This window comes from Siphateles boraxobius, unplaced genomic scaffold (assembly GCF_051911475.1).
Source record: "Siphateles boraxobius isolate OS27281-9 unplaced genomic scaffold, OSU_SipBor_1 123, whole genome shotgun sequence".
NCBI classification, from domain to species: Eukaryota; Metazoa; Chordata; class Actinopteri; order Cypriniformes; family Leuciscidae; genus Siphateles; species Siphateles boraxobius.
This window is the reverse complement of record NW_027508726.1, coordinates 225,001-248,006: the sequence shown is the minus strand read 5'-3', so window position 1 is coordinate 248,006 and position 23,006 is coordinate 225,001. Positions and strand designations below refer to the sequence as shown.

The window sequence follows — 23,006 nt, the reverse complement described above, 5'->3', positions numbered from 1 at the left end:
CGTGTACGGGTCAGCCAATCTGGTTCCGTCCGTTAAAATTAACTTTTGCAAATAACAATCGCGGTCCTAGACAGTGAGTGACCTTGCACATTAAGATAAAATCGGATTTTCTCCAGTCATTGTTAAAAAACAAGCTAACAAAACTTGCAAACTAACGTTAGTGAAGCGGTCAGAGTGATCGTTCTGCCTCCATCTAAGCTCCGCCCACAAAAAAACGTCACCATGTTCACCAACTGTAAACGGGTCTATAGAGTGCCGAAGTTATGACGTCACTTTGTAGGCCAAAATGCGGAAGTGAGTTAGCATTTTAGCACTTCCGGTTCCCTCGCCATAAAGTCTATGGGTTTTTTTATGGGTTTTTGCTAAATCGCCTGAAATAAGGTCTGTGGTTAACAAAGCCTCTAAATATTTTCACGTTTTGATCCATGACATAGAACACACCAGTTATAACCCGCTTGTGGTTTTTTAAACTTTATTGTGTCTGCTTGTGGTTTTTTAAACTTTATATAGGCTTCAAAATGTATACATTTTGGATTAACTTGTAAAGATTATCTTGATAGACAAAACGTGTAAGGGTCACAACTCTTTGTTGAACACAGATCTTATTTTTTGCGATTTTCCGAAAGTCTGTGTGGAAAATGCATAGCTTTTCAATCGAGGGGACCCATGCGCCGCTAACTTCCGAGTTGTCCTACAAAGTGACGTCATAACTTCGGCACTCTATTTCTCGTGCCATTTATACGCCAAAAATGTTTTTTGCGTGCATATGCTACGCTTTGAAAACCCCTTAGTTAGGATTAGGGGTGGGGAGTGCGTGTGTATTACACGCCATAAAGTGCGTATCATATGCACGCAAAAACTATTTTTGGCGTATAATAATAATAATAATAATAATAGTACATTTAATTTGTAAGCGCTTTTCTAAGTACTCAAAGACACTTTACAGAAAATCGTAAGACAGAAGAATCACCATAGAAAGTAAGAAACATTAAAAACAGACCGTGTTAATTTAAACATTAAAAGCAATTTTAAAAAGATGTGTTTTTGGTTCTTTTGGTTGTTTAAAAAGGTTTTGAATTTTTTGGGTAAAGAGTTCCAGAGGGAGGGGGCAGCGACAGAGAAGGCTCTATCACCCCGGGTTCGGTGTTTGGTCCGTTTGGTCCTGGGAGGTAGAGTCAAGAGGTTTGCATCAGAAGAGCGGAGGCAACTAGATGGGTTGTGGCGGTGTAGCAGGTCACTGAGGTATAGGAAGGGGCCTGGTTATAAAGGGCTTTATGTGTAATGAGAAGGATTTTGAATTGAAATAGTTGTAGGACCGGGAGCCAATGGAGGTTCTAAGGACTGGAGTGATGTGATCACGGGTGCGGGTGTGGGTGAGTAGGCGAGCAGCTGAATTCTGAATGTATTGGAGTTTGTTTAAGCTTTTCAGTGTTGTGCCGTACAAAATGCTATTACAGTATACGATTCTGGAAGTGATGAAGGCGTGGATGAGGGTTTTAGCAGCGGAGAAAGAGAGCGAAGGACGGAGACGGGCAATGATTTTTAAGTGAAAAAAGGCAGTTAAGGGGCCTCATGTACAAAGACTTGCGTTGTATTCATACTAAAACATTGCGTACGGACAAAGCTGTAAATGTGCATACGCACTAAAAAAAACAGATGTATGAATCTCTGCGTACGAAGGATCCCACGCGTATTCTCTTTGTACATCCCAATTAACGTAAAAATGAGCGCACATGCACGAGCACAACGCCCCACCCAGTCTCCTCCCTTAATTAAATACATTTAAATATGGTAATGAGTCCACTTTGGCAAAAGAAAGGAGTAAGAAAATGGCTAAAGCAAGCGGCAAGAACCGAAACTTTACAGAAAGAGAATCGGAGGTGCTATTGGAGGTAGAAACGAGAAAAAAAAATATTTGGAACTTTTGTCCTCCGGAATTAATAACAAAAGGAAAAAATATGAGTGGGAGAGTTTGGCTGATGCCGTCAATGCGGTGAGATCTGAAAGTCGCACTGTAAATGACCTTAAAAAGAAATGGTCTGATATAAAGGTGGACGTTAAATGGAGAACTGCTGCGCACCGACAAAGTGTGGGCAGAACAGGCAGTGGTAAAGGGGTCGATGAACTTACACCCTTTGAGCAGAGAGTTGCCTCAATTATGGGTGACACTTTACTCTCTGGAGTAGTATCTGCCGCTGTGGGAGACTAGGATTTACTACAGGACTGCCACGAAGGTAACCAATATTATCTGCACATTTATTGAATGGAAATGTTTCCGATTCACATATGCAAATTCTTCTTCAGATGGCGCCTTTATAGCAATGTGTGTGCAGTCGATTGCTCCGATTACATTAGGAAAACCGGCTATCGCTGCAAATTGCGTTTTAATGTTTGGCTGGTCAACTGCATCATATGAGAACCTTATATACCTGGTAGGGCTGCACGATTAATCGCACGATATTGTTATGCACATCAAACAGTAAAGCCGGTTCCTTGATTAGTAGTAAATCACCATCACCTGCTTTCAGATGGAGCGGCATTTCCTACAAAGAGCCGTAGTAGTTCACTGACAAGCTGAGCCAAATCGCGTTCAAATCGAGGCCATATCGCCAACGATATTTAATGCAATATGGCTCAGCTTGTCAGTTAACTACGGCTCTTTGTACACAGCAAAAACTCAGTGTTAAATTAACACACCTGGGAGTGTATATGAGTCCACACTCAAGAGTGTTAAAGTTAATGAGATATTTAAGTGATTAATTGAGTGATGATTGAGCATTATTGAAGACACCTAAAGCAGAATCACTGAAGGAGAAAACCGGAATTTCAGGTCACCATTATGGAGATGAGTGTTTGCTTTAGTTGGGCTCTTGACCCTTATATTATTACCTTTAGACTTTGATTGGCTGTTGTATCCGAGTTATACCTGCCAGATGAACAAATTATGCATATGCTTTTATATGTTCTTACTTAATTGCATAATTGATAGAATATTCCCATAAGGCTCGTGTGACAATATATGTAAATTATTTTATAAATTGCAAATTAATAGCAATGCTTCCCACAGGTGGTAGTGTAATAGACTTGTAGAACAATTAATTGTGTAATGTTTGCAACTTAACTTCATTGCCTTTAAGAGTCGCCAAAAACTATGAGAAATGTACGTACGCCAGACAAGAAATTAGCGTGGAGGAACGCACATTCTCACGTTAATTTCACTGTTAGTACATCCGACCGTGAGCTTGAAAGCTGGCGTACGCAAAGTTTTTGTGCGTACGCAAGATTGATACATGAAGCCCCAGGTGATTTGTTTTATATGCGGTTCAAAGGAGAAGTTATTGTTAAAGATGACTCCGAGGTTGCGACTGAGAAGGGAAGGAGAGAGGGTGGAGTTATCAACAGTGAGGGAGAAACTGTGAGTAGTTTTAGTGATGGATTTGAGACCGATGATGATCATATCTGTTTTTTCACAGTTAAGTTGAAGGAAATTGGTGTGCATCCAGGATTTAATATCAGTGAGGCAGTTGGAGATAGTAGAGTGGGTAACGCAAGTGATGGATTTGGAGGAGATGTAAAGCTGAACATCATCGGCATAACAGTGAAAGTTGAGACCATGGTTTCGAATGACATTGCCAAGGGGGAGCAGGTATATTATGAAGAGGAGAGGACCAAGCACCGAACCCTGGGGGACACCATGGGTGCCATATAAATGGCACGAGAAATAACATTCGTTGTATAGATACGCGGAAAAGCTGTGCAAGTCGTTTTGAAGCAAGATAGTTTGGATAATATTCATATTTCTTACTCAAAACTCTGAAGAATTACAATTTATATAGGCTATTTTGAGCCACAGTAGTAGTCCTATGGAATCGCTTTTTTCAGTTGTTCAAAAAAATTCCTATGGCAGATTATAAATTTCCTTCCCGGACAATAGTTGTTGTTTTTTTTTTGGAACATTTATACATTTCCATTGAGTCGAGAAGTGTATCCCTGCACAACCGGAGGCTGCAGTTTCAGGACCCCAGTTCTAGGTCCGCAGGTCCAGGACCCTAGTTTTCTGTGACAGCGCCACCTACAGAACTGGGTCACTAAAAACACTAATTTAACCCCTTTCGCGGCAAAGATCACAGACGGCCCCAGATTAGTTCATTACTCATTAAACATTCATTAATCGTTAAAACATCACACCCCAACTTATTTGATTGGACAAAAGGAGCATCATTAGAAAGAGTTAAGACTCCAGCTTCGTTGACCACTGTTTATGATAAGACTGGTTTGCAGTGACATTAATTTCTTAATTTATGAAAAGAGTGCAAAATTATTAATCTGTAACTTTCATTATTTTGAACAGAAATCAGTAATTATAAAGTAGTCATTCACGTGTTCTCCGGTTTATTTGTTTATCTCCGGTTTATTATACAGCATTCGCGAGGAGTCTTAGTCCAATGGTGCGCATATTTGGAGAAATAATGATTTATAATCACATGTTTCTAAAATATTTTGTCATATAGAATAACATTTCTATTAATTTTCCGCTGAATTATGCGATCAGAAGCGAACATCTTCGTGATTTGCGTCAGTTGATCTCAGCGCTATCTCGTTCGCTGAACAGCCGTCAATCATCTTACGTGGTTCAACGTGACCATAATCCTGCCTCTTCGCGGTTCTGTGTAGACTTCCTCATTCTGACCTCTGTGATAAAGCTAAAGACACATCTCTTCACCTGGAACAAGAAGCTAATAAATTCAAGATGTGGTTTGTGTGTGATTTTCGTGCGATTTGGGGTATTTTCATATGAATAATGTTTACAGTAATTGCTAAGCAAGGTATAGCCATTAGCTGCGTATAAAATGCTAAATATAACATTTGTTGTAACACCTTTTTTTGACTTAAAACCATTTTAAACCGCGACCGGAATATGATACAAATACTCAATGGTGGTTTAAAGTGAGCTTTAAGTAAAAGTGTAATATTAATCATTAGGGCTGGGTAAAAAAATCGATTTGTCAATATTAATCGATTCCAGAGAATGTCTAAGAGAATTGGCACTGTCTGGTTACTTCCGGTTTCTGGACTGGCTGCAGTAACACGTCTCTGTCCATGCGGGGGCGCTCGCAGGCGAGTGCATAATGAATGGGAGTCTATGGGGTTTCACCCCATGGGGGGGGGGGGAACGTCGTTTTCTAAGATAAGGTTACAGATAGATTTTTTTTGTGTGTGTGATCAACAACTCACATATGTGTTCTCTTAGTATCATGTGTTATTCGGTAGAAACATAGAATGATTTAAGTAAAAATTTACTTTGAACGGGAGTTGGGTTTTGTTTCAATCGTCCCTCCAGAGCGGGACGATTGAAACACAGGGGTGGGACGGATGAAACATAACAGTTTAAACGGTAACTATTCATCTAATTCTTGTTTTTATTAACAATACCTGACAAGTAACTTATGTACATATTGTTACAAACATATTTTGTCATTTATTTTCATTTTAAGGTTCATTTTAACATTTTTGTTCTGTCGCCCAATAAACAATCGGCGATAAGCCTTTGTGCATTTTGCGTAATCTTTCTAATAGGCTATTTTGAAGAAGACAGACAAATCCGTTTACAATTAATTCTTACATTTATTCCTTGAGTCGTATTGAGTGATTTAGTCATATTGAGTGTTTTCCTATGACCATGTTTAACTGGCACGAGTCGTTGTTTCAACCGTCCCGACAGCGCCTCCAGCCATTTAAACCTGTTTTGTCCGTAAACTAAAAAACTCTGATATTATTCACTTAAGGGTGTGATGCAGTACTAATACACCTGCCATATTATTATTACAATGGCACATGAAACAATAAGTACAACTTGTCAGTCAAAAAAAAGTACCGCACGAAAGATTTCACTAACCACACTCAAAAACAGCTTTCCGGCTCTAACTTTAAAACGGCAAGACGTAAAGAAGAAATGTTTTTGCGGGTCTGATAGGCATTGCGTGCTGTACGTGCTGACAGAATTTGACGTACATAACGTGAGTGGTTTTCAAGGAAATCTCAATGTTTCATCCGTCCCGCGTTTCAATCGTCCCGGCTCTCCCCTACTCGTTCATTCGTTCGACTTTTGGACTATAATTTATATTGAACTTGCGGAATCAACAATAAAATCTACGTTGATTCAACGATAAGCAGGAGAAAGGGATACATTTAGCTGTCTAGCTGCATGGACTCCCATTCATTCTGCACTCGCCCGCGATCACCTCCAGTGGAATTCTAATGGAACTGCAACCAATATGATACAATGGGGCAAATAGGAAGTGCCAAGGCTCTCCGTTAGACGGGCTCTGTCGATTCTCATTTTTACGAACCAATATCGATTCTTAAATCTCAAGAATCGATTAGTCATCCTGTTTTAATTTGATGAATGAATGGATCATTGTTGCACGCATCCCATCCAATAAATTGCAATAATCTTTGTGCTTTGTTAGTATTGATATTAAATAAAGTCTCAAATTACGTCCATTTTATTACGAAATTCAAAAACATAAATACCGTTTTGGCGCTGTGGCGTGAGATCGCTCTGGCGCAGCTCAAGAGAAGCAGCAGCGCGGAGCGCACATGATCTTTTCTTCCGCCTTAATAATACACGTTACAGCGCGAAATAAACATGAATGAGCATCTAAAAGTGAGTTAAAAGATAGAGAACAACTTATCGAAAATCTTATCATGTCACATGAAATCGCTAAATCAGTGTTTCAACCGTGGAAAGACGTCAGTTAAACAACTTGTAAACAATGTCACATTTACCTCAGAAAAAAACATATGTGACCATAAACCCGTTAGTCAGCTGGAAAAATTAACTCTAGAGAGGAGAATTTTGCTAAATATATGCACCATATTATATTCATTATAATTCTTAATGTTCTTCAATATTTAATGCATGTTTGAATAAATCATGCCAGCCATTAAAATGTTTATAATTCATATTACTTTCTTATTATAAAAATAAATAAAAGTGTAATTTAAGTGTTTGTAGTGGGACTGACAGGAAGAACGAAAGACTCGGACCCGTCCCGAACCCGAAGACTCGAGACTCGCGAAAGATTGACTAATAATTTCAGTCGTGACTTCATGTACCTTGCGATGTTGCGCGCATTCGCGGTCAACACAAAATGAACGAATCACTCTCTGAGACAACTCGGTAGTCCCGAGTCATATTAATGATTCTTTCAAAATGAACGAATCGTTCATGAACGACACATCACTATTGCGTATCCTGTGCGCTTTCGTCATTGGCGGAGCAGTTGGTCAATCCCACCTTTCTAGTAAATACGACTTGTGATTGGACTGTACGTCAGCAGACAGCAAAGCATTGCCAGGAGCAGAAGGCCCTCCCTCCAGGCTTTTTTTTAAGTTGCGAGGTTGGCAAGCTTCATTTTCGCTCAGTCTGAGTTTCAGAGTTTTAGAGCAGAGAGCGTGACAACGCTGCCACAAATCACTTGAGTCGCAAGCTCGCAACTGTGTGGGTGTATCTCCGCAAAGTGGGTGTTGTAAACTCAGCTCTGAAAAAATAGTCTGCAATAGGAGTGCAAATGTAATGTAATGTGATAAGTTTCGCCCTTTCGAACCTCAGTTTTCAGAGTTTCAAAACTTTTTTTCACCTATTCGCACACCAGTTTTCAGATCACCATTTACAAGGTTTCAAATCTGGAAAACAAACTAAACACTGGGAGAACAGTGACAAATTCGAAACTCTGAAAAAATGATTGCACAACACCGTAAAAAAGAGTGTTGCACTTCTGAAGAAGGAAAACTCAATAACAAAATTATGTTTTCAGAGATTTAATTTTTTTTACCACTTTGCAAGCCTGCAAAACTCTGTTTTCAGAGTTTCAAAACCTTTTTTTCACACATTCGCACACCGGTTTTCAGATCACCATTTACAAGGTTTCAAACCTGGAAAACAAACTAATACAGTGGGAGAACACTGACAAATTTGAAACTCTGAAAAATTGTTTGCGCAACATTGTCAAAAAAATGTTGCAGTTCTGAAGAAGGAAATCTCAAAAACAACATAATGTTTGCAGAGATATTTTTATTTTTTTACATTTTGCAAGCTTGCAAATCTTATGTTTCGATCTTGCAAAACTTTTTTTTGTAAGATTTTGAGTTTTCGAACACTTAGTTTCAACCTTTCAGAACTTTATTTTCAGTTTTGAATCATGGCAGGATATTAATCCCATATCTCTCTTTCTCTCTCTCTCTCTGTTCAAATCCCCCAGACCCGCTCGCTCTGACGGAAACCCTGAAATTACCGTAGTAAGCCATATATTGCCGAAATGCGGCAATTTGAAATGTTTGAAAGTGCAAACGGTTAGAGAGTTACGGTAACATGAATGCAGCTTGCGTGTGCTTGTGTGTCGGTGACCTATGGTCGGTGACAAAACACTGCTTGAAAATCTTTGTAGGCTATAAGATCTAAGCACCGTTTTTGCTTTAAAGTGGTAAAGTTTTTTGAACAGATGCTGTTAAATTAATAATACCAGGTTAAATTTATGCAAAATCATTTCTGGGTCATTCTATGGAAATGTCCATTTTCTGTCACTAGTCTTTACATAAATATCATATTTGAAAACAACTTTAGGGTTAGAATTTCTTTACATTTTAAAATAAAACAATATGTTATTTGAACAATTACGCCTTCTTGAGCCATCAATGTGACAATATTTGATTTTAATTAATTATGAATGTCAAGCACCACAGAAGTGCTCGGCCCCACAGTCGTGTACAGAGGGAAAATGCTTTAATTTAATGTCAATGACAAGTTTATCCCCCATTTAAAATACAATAATGTATACATAACTATCAAATATATTATGTAAATGATATTTAAAAAATAACTTAGAATACTTAAACTAATTAAACTACTTAATTTAGTTAGTATACCCGGATTGACAAGATGTTTGATACCTTGTAGCATCCAGTTTGTAAAAATGTCACAGTGGAAAATTGTCACTGGTTTTACTTTTCTTATGGGTGACCCCAGTGACTCCCATTTATAGATAAACGTTTTTCAAAGCTATAGATCGTATGCCAAATGTAACGATTTAGTCTCATCTACTTAATTATGGTTGAAGAATAATGATCTCTGGCCTTATTTGTGTCGTTGGTGTTACTGTCTTTTTCTGGCACGTTAAATAAAATATCACATGTAACCTGACAGTAATTTTACATCCATTTAATTCTGATGCACTCAAAGTTAAGATTTAAAGGATTGCACCATTACTTGATTTTAACTATTTTTTTAGACAGGAAAATATGTCATTTGCTATGACATAGAGAGTAGCAGTTCAGCAATGAGGTTTCTTTACAAGGATAAATTAAGAAGTTAACTTAATTATTCAGTAAAACTGTTATAGCGAATATTATTGTTACTTGTTCATCATTGTGTCAGTGTTTTATCCGCTGAACTAAGCTTGCTTCCTTGCACGAAGAGCAACATAGTAACGAAACGCGTTTGTCCGTTTAGGGCCACCGTGGAAACATGTCGGCGCATTTCAATGTAAGGGAACCCGCGGTGTGTGTAGACAGAAACTGCTCATTCTAAGGTATAATAAAAATATAACATTTAATTATGCAAGGTCTTTATACACCACTGAAAACATAGTTATGGATCTTATATTGCATTTCTGTCAATAGATCCTCATAAATATTACACAATGCACAAAAATAAAAAAAAATCATTAAGCTGTCATTTATTCTATTTCTTTCGTGCTTTCTTTAAGAAAAACAGGATGAGGAACAGGAAAGGAAGGATGGCCGAGAGGAAAGTGTCAAAATGATCTCAACTTGGTACCAGACTGCATGGCACCAGTTCCCCAGTGTTAGGAGATGTTGTAAACATCAGACAAAGTGATCAGACTCATTTAACTTACAATGGAGAAAACAGGATTTGCCAGATTCTCTTGCTTGAAAAACTGTTTCACAGCTGATATCATTTACCATCCTAACCTGAAATGCTAACTTCAACAAACAGAACTTTCTCAGTTTATATATGGTAGTATTAGAAACTTAAATAAAACATTTAATACATTTGTAATCCTTCAGTCCCCTCTTTGGGAGTTCTAAATAACTCCCACACTATATACAAATTTAAACAATTAAAAATTCATTCTTGCAACTTGTGATAGTTACAGGCACATAAGGCATGTTCTGTGTTTGTTTTTCTGTAATTGCATGTTGACACAGAAACAAAACATGCAAATAGGGTCCGTGAGTCTTTTCTGGTTGGAACTGTGATTTTCTCGTGATCAATCAAGTTTCTGAACCATGAAGAATTATCTTCAGTCATCTTGGGTGATTTTGCTGAAAGATCAAGAATGTCTTGTTGGACTACCATGTTTGTGCACAAGTGAGTCCTGGAATGCAGTCATCTTCGGATGTGACATGCACACTTTCTTTCCAGCAAACAAGGCATTTGTGACATATTCATCAGCTCTAAGAATATGTTGTGTCTGGAGTCCGGAGTTTGTGCGATCTTCATGATGTGTAGTAGTAGGACAATCTTGATCATGTCGATGGATGACTGAAGGTTTCGTAGTCTCTGCGTTGTGTATTTTTTTTTCTTTTCTTTTCTCTATCCTTTTGTGATAGTTGGCTCGGGAGTGGGTCTAGTTGTTTCTTGAGGTTATGTCTTCATACGCAGACGAGGAGGTCGGTGCATATGGGTTCTCGGTTCAGCCATCAAGTGTTATCTGCACAGAGGAAGAGAGAAAACCAAAAGACAGGAGAGCAGTATTTGTTCAAACACTAGGGTTGTAAACTTTTCCGAGTCTGCTAAACAGTAGAGCAGTATTTGTTCAAACACTAGGGTTGTAAACTTTTTCTGGGTCTGCTATTGTTGTTCCATCTTTCCCTATTTCTTAATTCCTTTGACACCTAAAGAACGCAGTGAGGTGAGGATGGATTAATGGATGGGAAGGCCTATGAGGGATTCTTCACCGAAGGGTTGGCCCCTCGACGCCTGTTGCAATCGGTTCTTCCCTCGGCTCCCCACTGGTTCGTGTCCTATCCTATCCCTGTTGGAGCAGGAACAACCTTACAGTGTGACACATGAGTCCAGGTTTTCCTTCCCTGACACAATACTGCAGCTGCTGTAATCAACATCACTTGATGTGGCCCATGTCACTTTGGTTCTAATGGAGGAAACGTCTTTGTACAGATCAATTATTGATTCAGGAGGCATCATTTTCTTCTGTGCTGCACTACCTGAACACACTTGTACAGTTGCATAGAAACAAGCCTGTTTAGCTGCCATATCAGCAAGAGCATTACCTTTAGCTTCCGTAGTATTGGTTGTGAGATGTGCTTTCACTTTGATCACTGCTAATTTCTTTGGAAGTTTCATGGAAAACATTAGATCTTTCACTAATTCAGCATGCTTAATGGGGGATCCCGCAGAAGTTAGAAACTGCCTGGTTTGCCAAATGACACCAAAATCATGAATTACCCCAAAAGCATATCTGGAATGTGTGGAGATATTAGCAACTGATCCTGAAGCTAGCGTGCATGCTCTTGTTAGGGCTACTAGTTCTGCAGCTTGAGCTGAAAAATGATCTGGAAGACGTCCTGAAGCTAACACTTCCGTGGTGGACGTTACTGCATAACCTGCTCGTCTGTTACCTTTTTCTTTTACTTCACTAGGTGTATATGTAAGCGTAACACAATCGTGAGTAATTTCTCCTTCATCCTCTAACAAAACTTCAGTCATAGCAGACATCATACATGAGGACGAATTTGTGACAGGTGCACGCTGTAAGACAATATTTGGCATTATTGTGGACACTGCATGAGGGCTTTTTTACATTTACAGTCTGATCTAACACTATTAATGATGAAAGGCCTGTGCTGTAAAATAAAATTTAAGGCTGTGAGTCTACTTTAACCAGTGTCCCCCAAAGGAAAAACTGAGATAGTCACTTTCCTTTTGTTCTATTAAACAAAAATAAGTGTTTCATCTTTGTTGGAAGTTACTGGGGAAATTAAGCACTCACAGCCCAAATGGTTAACACATCAACAAGCTGCCCAACGAGTTTAATGACGAGGGGACGGGCTGCTTCAGAGTAGCAAGCAGACTGAGTAGGAGCTGAGTAACATTGTTAACTTGTTTAAAGTTCTTTTTGTTTTTCCTACACTCCTTTCCCCAATGTCCATGTTTACCACAATAATAACAACTACTGCCCTCTCTCTTAGGACATTTGCGTTTCTGATGATTCTCTGTGTTGACCTTAAAGGATGCTGTTGCAATTTTTACTCTTGCCTTGACATCAGAATCTCTTTCCCAAGTAGCTAACCTCTCCAAGTTGTTTTGTATGGTTCTAGTGGACCATGTTAAGTCTAAGAAAGGCAATGCTTTTCTATGTTCTGACAACAGACCATCAAACCATGTGCGAACTAGGGGACCATTATCTTCTAGCACCTTCTCTGAAGTGTCAGCTATACCACTGTATGCTGCTGCTGACTGGCAAAATCTTTGAGTGTACTCACTAACAGTTTCACCCTTCTTCTGTAAACAACTAGTGATCTTCCACCAGTCAATTTTGGGTCCAACAATGTTCTTCAACGCTTTCAGAACTCCCTCTCTCAATTCATCTTTTCTGGCATGTTGTAGTTCAGAAGTAACAGCAGACTCAAAACTGTTGAATTCAGATTCAGTTAGAATTTGTGACATCAGCTGTGTGACTTCTGCCAACGACATGTCGTAAAGACGCATTTTACTGATCAATGCCCTTCTAAATTCAGAAAAATCTGTGCGTACTGAAGGTAAGCTTTGGGATAGTCTTTCTATGTCTCTAGGTCCGAGTGCTTTGGCAACAGTTTGGTTTTGGACAACAGAAGAGTTGGGAGGAACACTTTCAGTTCCCTCAATTCCCTGAGATCTTCTTGCAACACATACCTTTACTGAATCTACAGGCGTATCAGTTACTGATGGGATGTCTACATCTGTTTCAAAGAATGCTTGTAAGTCAGGATAAGTTTAATCTGACTGTTGGTCTTCTGAGTCGCATTTGGTTGAGGCCTTGTTATGGCCCACCTTAGTGTGCATTTGTTTGTTCTGTTCTTTTAATTTAGCTATACACCTAGATTGTTCTTGTGCAATGGATAAGCTAAATTCCATGTGACAGAAAATAAGGCCTTTTATGTTTCTCTTCCTGATACATGCACCCAACACCTTCTTGCATTCTTCAATAGACCATACTTTTTCTGGGTGAATACCAAATTTCTTTCTCAAATCCAATCTGACTGACTCAGTCACTATGGAGTCCATCTGCTCCCCTAACAATGACCTGAACTCACTGTCTGTCCATAAAGGAGTACCAAGACCATCTTTTTCTGTTGTGGGGATTAGTCTAGCATTCCTTCTAAACATTGTTGTGAGTTTTCTTTGTTGCCAACACAAACAGACACTAAAACTTCTCTGATCCACAGAGGGTACACTCGTTAACACAGATTACTGTTGTTAATGCTAACCTTCTCTGCCTAAAGCAAAGGATACACGAATTACTAGCAATTTATACTAAAATCTTCCCTGCCTGAAAAAAACTTTTTCCACTTCCCTGGCAAAGCAGAGGATAAAACAATATTAACATGTACGTTAATCTTCCCTGCCTGAAAACAGAGGGTACAATATATTAGCACTTGATGCTAATCTTCCCTAACTTTATAGAGGATAAAACACTTCCCTGGCAAAGCAGAGGGTAAACCACTTCGCTAACACACTTTTAAGAGTTGTTAAATTTTCCTGATTAAACAGAGGATGAACCTTCTTAAGCAAAGTAGAGGACAAACTACTGTTAACAGTTTAAACTGTTAACTGTTGTAACTGTTGTTAAACGTCCCTTGTTGAACAGAGGATTAATCTTCTATGACTACACAGAGGATGTATCACCTTCCCTGGTAAAGCAGAGGATAAGTCTTCCCTAACTTTACAGAGGATAAAAACAATTCTTCTCTGCTGAAAACAGAGGATAGCAAATATTAGCAAGTAATGCTAACCTTCTCTGTGAACAGAGGATGAACAACAAAAAAACAAATAACTAGCACATAATGCTAATTCTACTCTGTGGACAGAGGATCACCAAAAAACAAAAACAAAATAACTAGCACGTAATGCTAAACTTCCCTGTCTGAAACAGAGGATCACCAAATAATAACACGTAATGCTAAATTCTTCCCTGCCTGACAACAGAGGATCACTTTCATCTCTAACAGAAACTTTAGAGGATAAGCAATATTAATATGTACGTTAATATTCCCTGCCTGAAAAACAGAGGATACATTTCATCTCTAAAAGCAACTTTAGAGGATAACTTTAGTTAACAAACCCTACAGCTGTCTGTTAACTTCTTCTCTGGCGGCGCAGAGGAATGACAAATTTGTACTGGTCTTTAGTGGTTCTTTGAATAGAGTGAAACTCACCAAATCGTTCGCTGTACGGACAGTGGCGCCTCCAGAAATTTTTCATAGGGGTGGCCAGATGGGGCAACTTAAAATCTTGGGGTGGCACACCAAAACTATAAACCATAATTTCAGAATTTTATTCTACTGTTGTAGTAAACCGGCCTGTAGAAAACTATCAGAAAGACTTAAAGAAACTCCTACTGATATACTTTGGTTTATTGTGTTATATTTAATGTTCCTAATGATTTAGTAGGGCCCTACTAATATATATTATATTATATATAACGATATAGATTATATAGATATGATGTAGGCTATATATGGGCCCTCGCCCGCGGCAAATTTCCAGATACTTACATAATGAATTTAATCCTTTTTAAGTTATTATTTTGCAATATAAGATTAAAGTTAACACCTTTAAATATTACATAAATGTATTATGAATTTTTAATAAACTTAATGAGTGTATAAATCAGCAGCAAAAAGTAATTCTTGAAAAAATCTGCACAGTAATTTTATAAAATCTAAATATGTTAATAAAAACAAATTACTATTAGTTCTCTTATAAAATTCAATCAGGCAATCATACATTTCACAATTTTATATTTATATATTAATGTAATGTCAAGAATTCAGAAGTGCATATATAGCCTACACTACAAAGAAATAATATACAATTAAATTATGCTTATTTTAAATGTATTGAGCAGGCTAGGTATAACAAAATATATTGGCTTCATTAATATTTCAGTGCGCAAACCCATGATAACATGAAAAACAGAGCGCACACAGCGCGTATGCGCATCGCGGGTGCAGAATGATGTGCTCAAAGAGTCACAGTGTGCAGCGCTGCGCTACATAAGTGCGCATTTAAAAGTTCACGTCACAAAGCGAAGAAATGTCGAGCGCACAAATCCTAGTGCGATTTGTTCCTTTGTTTCACAGTTTTAAATTCCAGTTATTGTGCGTTTGATGCCGATTCATAGTCCTTGTGAATGTGATGTGTGTGATCTAGCAAGCACACGGTAGTGAGTCGTTTCAAAACAGCAACAAACTCCAACAAAATAAAGTAATTTTATGCAAATCTACAGCCTTTTATCTACAGATCATGCATTATAATGTGAATATATCATATTGGAGAGAGTTTTACCGTGCATCCAAGAGGCGCGCGCGCTGTTTGAATATGAATGGAGAATGATTGACAGCCACAGAGGAGGGAAAACGAGTTTCCGTACACTTTAATGATGTAAATAGACTTCTGTCCCTCACATTAAGCTATTGAATGACTTCAGATGACTTTGTCACCCAAACTGACGTGAAAAAAGCGGGAGGCGCCGAAAAGCGCGCTGTTTGCATCCCTGCTTGTCAAAACTTGGGAAAGACACGTCAAAAAGCTGCTGTAGCAGTATACTGTAACCATTTGGCACTTAAAAAGCACGTCACGACACATAATTTCCCGTCTTCTTTTACTAAAGAATATTTTTGACTTATTTATGAAATGCATAACTGATGCTACTAAAATTTATACTGGCCATTGGGGTGGCCATGGGGGTGGCCAGGAGTCGGCCTGGTGGCGCCACTGTGTACGGAAAGGTTCCATCTGGAAACTCAGTCAGAAAGTTCTTTCTTTGTTGAGCTTGAAGTTTCAAGATTCAGACTGGAACTGGAAAGTCAGATCTTTGTTGAGCTCAATCTGGATTCAAAAGATTAAGTCTGGAACTGGAAAGTCAGATGTTGAGATCTTTGTTGAGATCTTTGTTGAGCTTCAGTTCTGGAACTCAGTTAGCTTTGTTGAGATCTTTGAGCTTTGAAGTTTCAAATAAGTCTTCTGGAAAAGTTCATTCTTTGTTGAGTTTCAGTTTCTCCATCCGGGTCACGGCACCATCTGTTGTAAACCTTGTTCTACTTAAGTGTAGAAAAGATAGAGTTGCAGACCAGGAGATTGTTGAGGTATAAGTTCTTTATTTCGTCGCTGTAGTCATCTCAATCAAGTCTAAATTAAAGTAACTTTACACCAAGAGCCATCCCAGAGCCATTAAAGAAAGTCTCAGTGATCAGACTCATTTAACTTACAATGGAGAAAACAGGATTTGCCAGATTCTCTTGCTGGAAAAACTGTTTCACAGCTGATATCATTTACCATCCTAACCTGAAATGCTAACTTCAACAAACAGAACTTTCTCAGTTTATATATGGTAGTATTAGAAACTTAAATAAAACATTTAATAAATTTGTAATCCTTCAGAGACAATCGTCTGATGCTTTTAATCAGTCAATAAAAAAAATGACAAATGTAATACCTTATTCAAATGATTCTGTGACACACCATACAAACCAAATACACACCTCCAGGAATGCCTCAGATTATGATAGGAGTCCGTTGTGGTCTTTGAGTGTAAAACACCAGGTGTTCGGCCTATCTTTTAATTGCTGGATGTTTCCTGAAACAAACTGCAAATGCTGATACACATCAGCTCCACAGAGAGGAAGAGGAGGCCGGTGACCCCGTCATGATGGAGACACTCTTCATTATCAGTTCAGCAACCGGAGAGCACACATCTCTTCTGCTCAGAGACTCAAGATCTGTGATTTTAACCAGAGACTAAAATAACTAATTTCACCAATGGTAAGTTCACTCAAATAATATGAACTATTATTCGCTATTTTATGTTTTATTTATCTGTGTAAGACAGATTAAAATACTAATAGTCAATTTAACAGGTTGTTTCCTTTATTGTATACTATGTTTTATTTAAATAAAACAAATAATTTGAATTATTATTCACTAATTTATGTTTTAATTATCTGTATAAGACAGTATATTATGGTGTATTAGATTAAAATGCTTATACTTGATAATTTAACATCTTATTAAAAATAATAAAAAAATATTATTCACTAATTTATGTTTTATTTATCTGTTAGATTAAAATACTTAATAAAATTAACATTTTATGTGCTTTATTTAACCGCAATGCTTTTTATTTCTTAAAAACTCATTTGTGACATTTCATCTGCTCAGAAAGATTTAAGGATCTGTGACTTTAACTTACTTTAAAATACTTAATAAAATTAACATCTTATTTCATATATTTTATGGGTTTTATTTGTCATCAATGCTTTTTCTTTAAACTCATTTGTTTCATTCTCACCCACAGACATTATGGACGATACTGATCCGTCTGAAAATCATATCCAATGATCCTCTGTTCATAATTTCATCGCTCTGTGAACATTATCCTGCTATAATAAAAACATCCCCTGAAAAAACAATCCTATCAGTCCAACCAAGCAGATTGAGAGTCATAAACACACACACACACACACACACACACACACACACACACACACACACACACACACACACACACACACACACACACACACACACACACACGAACCACACATGGTCAAAGGTCACATACCACCTGTTATCATAACCCTAATGATCATATCCTGTCATAAAATAAGTCATAAAACCATAAATCAAGGGGTCATAAATCATTTTGACACAATGTTCCCCACATAGACTACTGTCCAAAGATGGTAAAAACTGTACTGATAACAACTGATAACAAAACTGTACAGGAAGAGGATTTCCAAGAAAGCGTCACATGGTTTGTTTGGCTTGTTTTTGACTATAGTGTATGAGGGCTGATGAAAAGCACTGTGTTATTCGACAGTGCTCAAATAACAAACATTTCCTTGAACGCATGCACTGTAATCATGGAGCATTCAGGTCGTTGTTTAGGATATAAAAACACAGGATTCTGCATCACACATCTGTTTTGGCACAGTACACACTAAAACATCTGCATTCTCTGGAGTTTCTTTCATTACATGTTAGTGGGAACAAATACTCACACTTAAACATGCGTCTCAAAGTGCTTCTGTTCTCTTTACCGATCGTTACTCTAGTATTTGCAATAACAAGTAATAAGGCTTATGTAGATACTTCAAATTACACAAAAACAGTATGGAAACACTTTTTGTCAAGAAAAAAGGGCTTTAAAGCAAAAAAAAAAAATGCAGTGACATGATATAATTAGTATATGCAGCGCCTGCATTCGTTTCTCTATCGTTCAAAGGTGCGTTTAATATATTATTTTAAATTTTTTTTGTTAAAATTTTATTTGTGTTGTTCTGCAGATGAATAAGTTAAACTGAATTCTGTACACTGTTGTTTCACATTCACAGTTAACCAAACTTAAAATTTTAAGTTGACAACTTGAATATTTGAGTTATCTCAAGTTAAAAACGGGAAAGTTATTCTAACGCAAAATTTTCAGTTGTGATAGCTAAATGCAAAAATCATTTTTTACAGTGATATTGACCTGAAACCGATCACATGGGAACTCAAGGAACACTTATCTCGTCAACAGTAATGTAAAATATAATTTAACATATTTTTTAGCTATTTAACAAAGGACTACATAATTGACAATTAACTTAACAAATCATAATTGTAACTCAACACGTCAAAAACATCCAGAAATAGTCCCCTAAACTTGCACAGATGTACTTTATTGTGTGAATCCCTCAGTGAAAAGCTAGCACTATAATTATGAGAATTTCACAAACACAAACTTTGTATATGTTCAGATATTTTTTTTAATCTAAAATAACACATTTCTGCATTTCACCTCTGCTCTTGCTTATTCACTAATCAAAAATGCTAAACTTTTTACTATGTTTGTGTCATGATTATTGCTGGCTTCATAACATTTGGATAGAAGCAAATAAAAAAAATGTTTTTAAGTTTTTGCACGGCCGGTGTTAATATCTGTGTATGCTCCCTGTTCAGAGACATTCATGCAGATCACGATCTTACAGAGTAAAATAGTTCACATAAAAACATAAAAGCAGTTCACCCATGTTATTAAAAACACCATGTCAATATGCCAACTTTTCATTTAGTCTTCCATGGAAGTTAGTTACCTGTGTGTTTGTACTGTAACATCATGATGATGTAAATGTTGCACTTAAATGATAAAAACAAAATTAAAAATACAAATTATAAAATGTCAGTATAAAAGTACTGCAGACTGCATGAATGCATAATGGTAAACATTTTACTTTTTACTTTTTTCCAGTATTCCCATCAAACTTGTAAGATGGAAAGTATATAAAGTACATTTTATCGCTTTGTGTTTATTTCTTATGACATATTTCCTTTTATTTAAACCTTCTGGGAACTCTGTCGAGTATGTTAAAAGTTGAAGGCTTCATTTTTAAAACAGAAATGATTTCTGCCACCTAATGGGGTTTTTGGTGTCTTTTGAGCTCTTGCCCGTTTTACTAGTTAATTTGGGCGACTTGTAAACCACTTGCGTGACTAGAACTGCTTTCATTCACCAGCTATTATTTTAACAAGCAATTATCTGTGGAGGAATGTGATTTTAAAATCTATGAGTTTTCAGCTGTTTCCTTCCTGAGTACCAAAACACACAACTCTAACATTCAAATCAGTCTGAGGGAATGATTGCCAATTCATACAAAACAATCTATCCATAATAAATGACTGAACGAAAACTATTTGCAATGTGATCCAAGATCAAATAAAATTAAACTTACAATATAATGCTTAATGATAGAAAATTGTATCTTTTTAGGTTTTATGAATTGTATTTTTAGTTGCATGACAATCGAGCACACCATCAATACCATGTAAACCTAAACAAATATACATAATTAAATGCCTTTAATGTATGCTAACTTAAATTTTTTACAGTACAAGAATTAAAACATTTACTGTGCTAATGAGAATCACCAAATATTGAAAATTAGAAATATTGGGAGGAAAACTCATAGAATACTGTACAGTGCCTAGTATAAGTGAACACACACATGCTAAAGTTGACTAAAAAGAGGAATAAAAAATCATCTTTTGGAAATTGATCTTAATGCCGTAATTAGAAAAATTTGGAAAAATCCAACCTCTAAGGAAACCAATTTTCTTTGTGAATGAATAATGTGTCGTAAATAAATACATGTTCTTCCTTAAAATACAGGTTGCATAAGTCAGGAACCCCTATGTTAAATTCCCATAGAGACAGCAGATTTTTATTTTTAAAGGCCAGTTATTTCATGGATCCGGGATAATATGCATCCTGATAAAGTTCCCTTGGTCTTTGGAATTAAAATATCCCACATCATCACATTCCCTTCACCATATCTAGAGATTGGCATGGGGAACTTTCCATAAGATCATCTATCAATGCAAATCAAACCAGCTATTAGCCTAACTGAAATAACGCCATGCCGATCTCTAGATATGGTGACGGGAATGTGATGATGTGGGATATTTTAATTCCAAAGGCCAAGGGAACTTTATCAGGATGCATAGTATCCCGGATCCATGAAATAACTGGCCTTTAAAAATAAAAATCTGCTGTCTCTATGGGAATTTAACATAGGGGTGTCCTGACTTACGCACCCTGTTATTTTAAAGAAGAACATTTATTTATTTACGACACATTATTCATTCACAAAGAAAATTGGTGTCCTTAAATGTTGGATTTTTCCTCATTTTTCTAATTAAGGCATTAAGATCAATTTACAAAAGATGATTTTTTTATTCCTCTTTTTAGTCAACTTTTGCATGGGTGTGTTCACTTATGCTTAGCACTGTATATTCATGTCTGAAGAGAAAGGCACTAAAATGAGTCGTGTGTTTGATTCCCAGGAATGGAAGAACTAATAAATGTATCCCTTGAAAACACTGTAAGTAACTTTAGATAAAAACAAATGCATACACGTAAATGCACAGCTTTAAAAAGAACTTAATAAAAATAGCTTAGAAACTGATGAAAAATACTTTCACAAAAAAATATTAATTATGTTTGTATTATTTTGCTACAAATGTATTTATTTTTCTTTAGACTTACCACACAACATCGGTTATCTCTTAATTGTTTTTAATCTGATATTTCCCACATTCAAATGCTTCCTTTCTTCATTCTTTCACATTTCTGCAGAATCAACATCTCTTTCTCTCTCTCTCTCTCTCTCTCTCTCTCTCTCTCTCTCTCTCTCTCTCTCTCTCTCTCTCTCTCTCTCTCTCTCTCTCTCTCTCTCTCTCTCTCTCTCTCTCTCTCTCTCTCTCTCTCACTCTCTCTCACGCACACACGTCCATACCCCCCCCCCCCTCCCCCCCTCACACACACACACACACACACACACACACACACACACACACACACACACACACACACACACACACACACACACACACACACACACACTTATGCAAAGTGAGTTCCAGGGAATCAAAACAATGGACACTGCTCTTCTCTGTCCCTAGGGCCAGTTTTACTCTCAGGTTAAAAGATAAAGAGATGTTTTGATAGACAGGTTTTACTGTAATCTAACTTTTAAGGGATGAAAGTGTTTGGTGGAGGAGAAGGAGGAGGAGATGAAGTATATATACACACATCAACCTGTGCTGAAGGCAGAGCGAGTGGACAAATCACCTCCAGGAGAACAGAAGGTATGAGACACATATCATACTTACACACACATCTGTTGTGTTTACATGGTAAATTTTTCACAATATTTCATTATCATAAATTCATCTTTAAAAATGAATATTAACAACAACAATTATCTCTGTTTTTTTACAGCTTACTGTATACTTCGGCAGCCATGGCAGGTTGGTGGACGATCTTCATATGTATTTCTGTATTCATTATAGCCAGGATTTGTAACTTTATACTGAAGGGTTCTTGTTTTTAATGTAAGACCTGTTTGTGTCAGTGTCATTAAAAACAGCTATGATCCAGTTATGCTGCTTGATATTGCAAACTGGGATTTGTTATCTTATTATTTATTTATTCTCATAATTATGCACACATTGGTTTAAAAATAAAGGATTTTTTTCATAGTAATGTCAAGAAAAGAACCATTTTTGGTTCCCCCCAAAAAACTTTCAGTGATCAGTTTTTGTGTGAAGAACATTTAAATAACCTAAAGAACCTGGAAATCCCCCATGGATGTTAAAAGTTCTTCATGAAACCATCGATCGATGCCAGTAAATAACTTTTGATTTTAAGAAGAACAAAAATAGTTATGCAGTTTACAGCTCTCGTTATTCCTACAGTATAATAGTTCCTAATTAGTTATTTATCTACAGTATAATAGATCCTAATAGTTATTTATCTATAGTAACACTTCCTAATTAGTTATTTATCTACAGTATGAGACAGTATGAGTTCCTAATAGTTATTTATCTATTTAAATTATTCCATTTCCACATCGCTTACTTTTGGGTTGAAAAATACATTTAATTTTACAAAACTGCACATATGGCAACTTTCCTTTCTATCTATCTATCTATCTATCTATCTATCTATCTATCTATCTATCTATCTATCTATCTATCTATCTATCTATCTATCTATCTATCTATCTATCTATCCATCATCCATCCATCCATCCATCCATCTATCCATCAATCTATCGCTCTATCCATCTATATGGATGGACATCCATCCATCCATCCATCCATCAATCTATCCATCCATCCATTCATCTATCCATCCATCTATCCATCCATCCATTCATCT

At 37.0% G+C, this 23,006-nt stretch overlaps 1 protein-coding gene across 1 annotated transcript in view; it reads left to right on the top strand.

Annotated features, from left to right (window-relative positions):
• Positions 1-23,006, top strand: part of LOC143732878 (uncharacterized) — a 37,739-nt gene that overhangs the window by 4,259 nt on the left and 10,474 nt on the right. Inside the window, exons 5-7 of the mRNA XM_077224334.1 lie at positions 3,504-3,646; positions 21,921-21,979; positions 22,065-22,093. Coding sequence (XP_077080449.1) covers positions 3,504-3,646; positions 21,921-21,979; positions 22,065-22,093 — 231 coding nt within the window. The remainder of the gene's footprint in view (positions 1-3,503; positions 3,647-21,920; positions 21,980-22,064; positions 22,094-23,006) is intronic.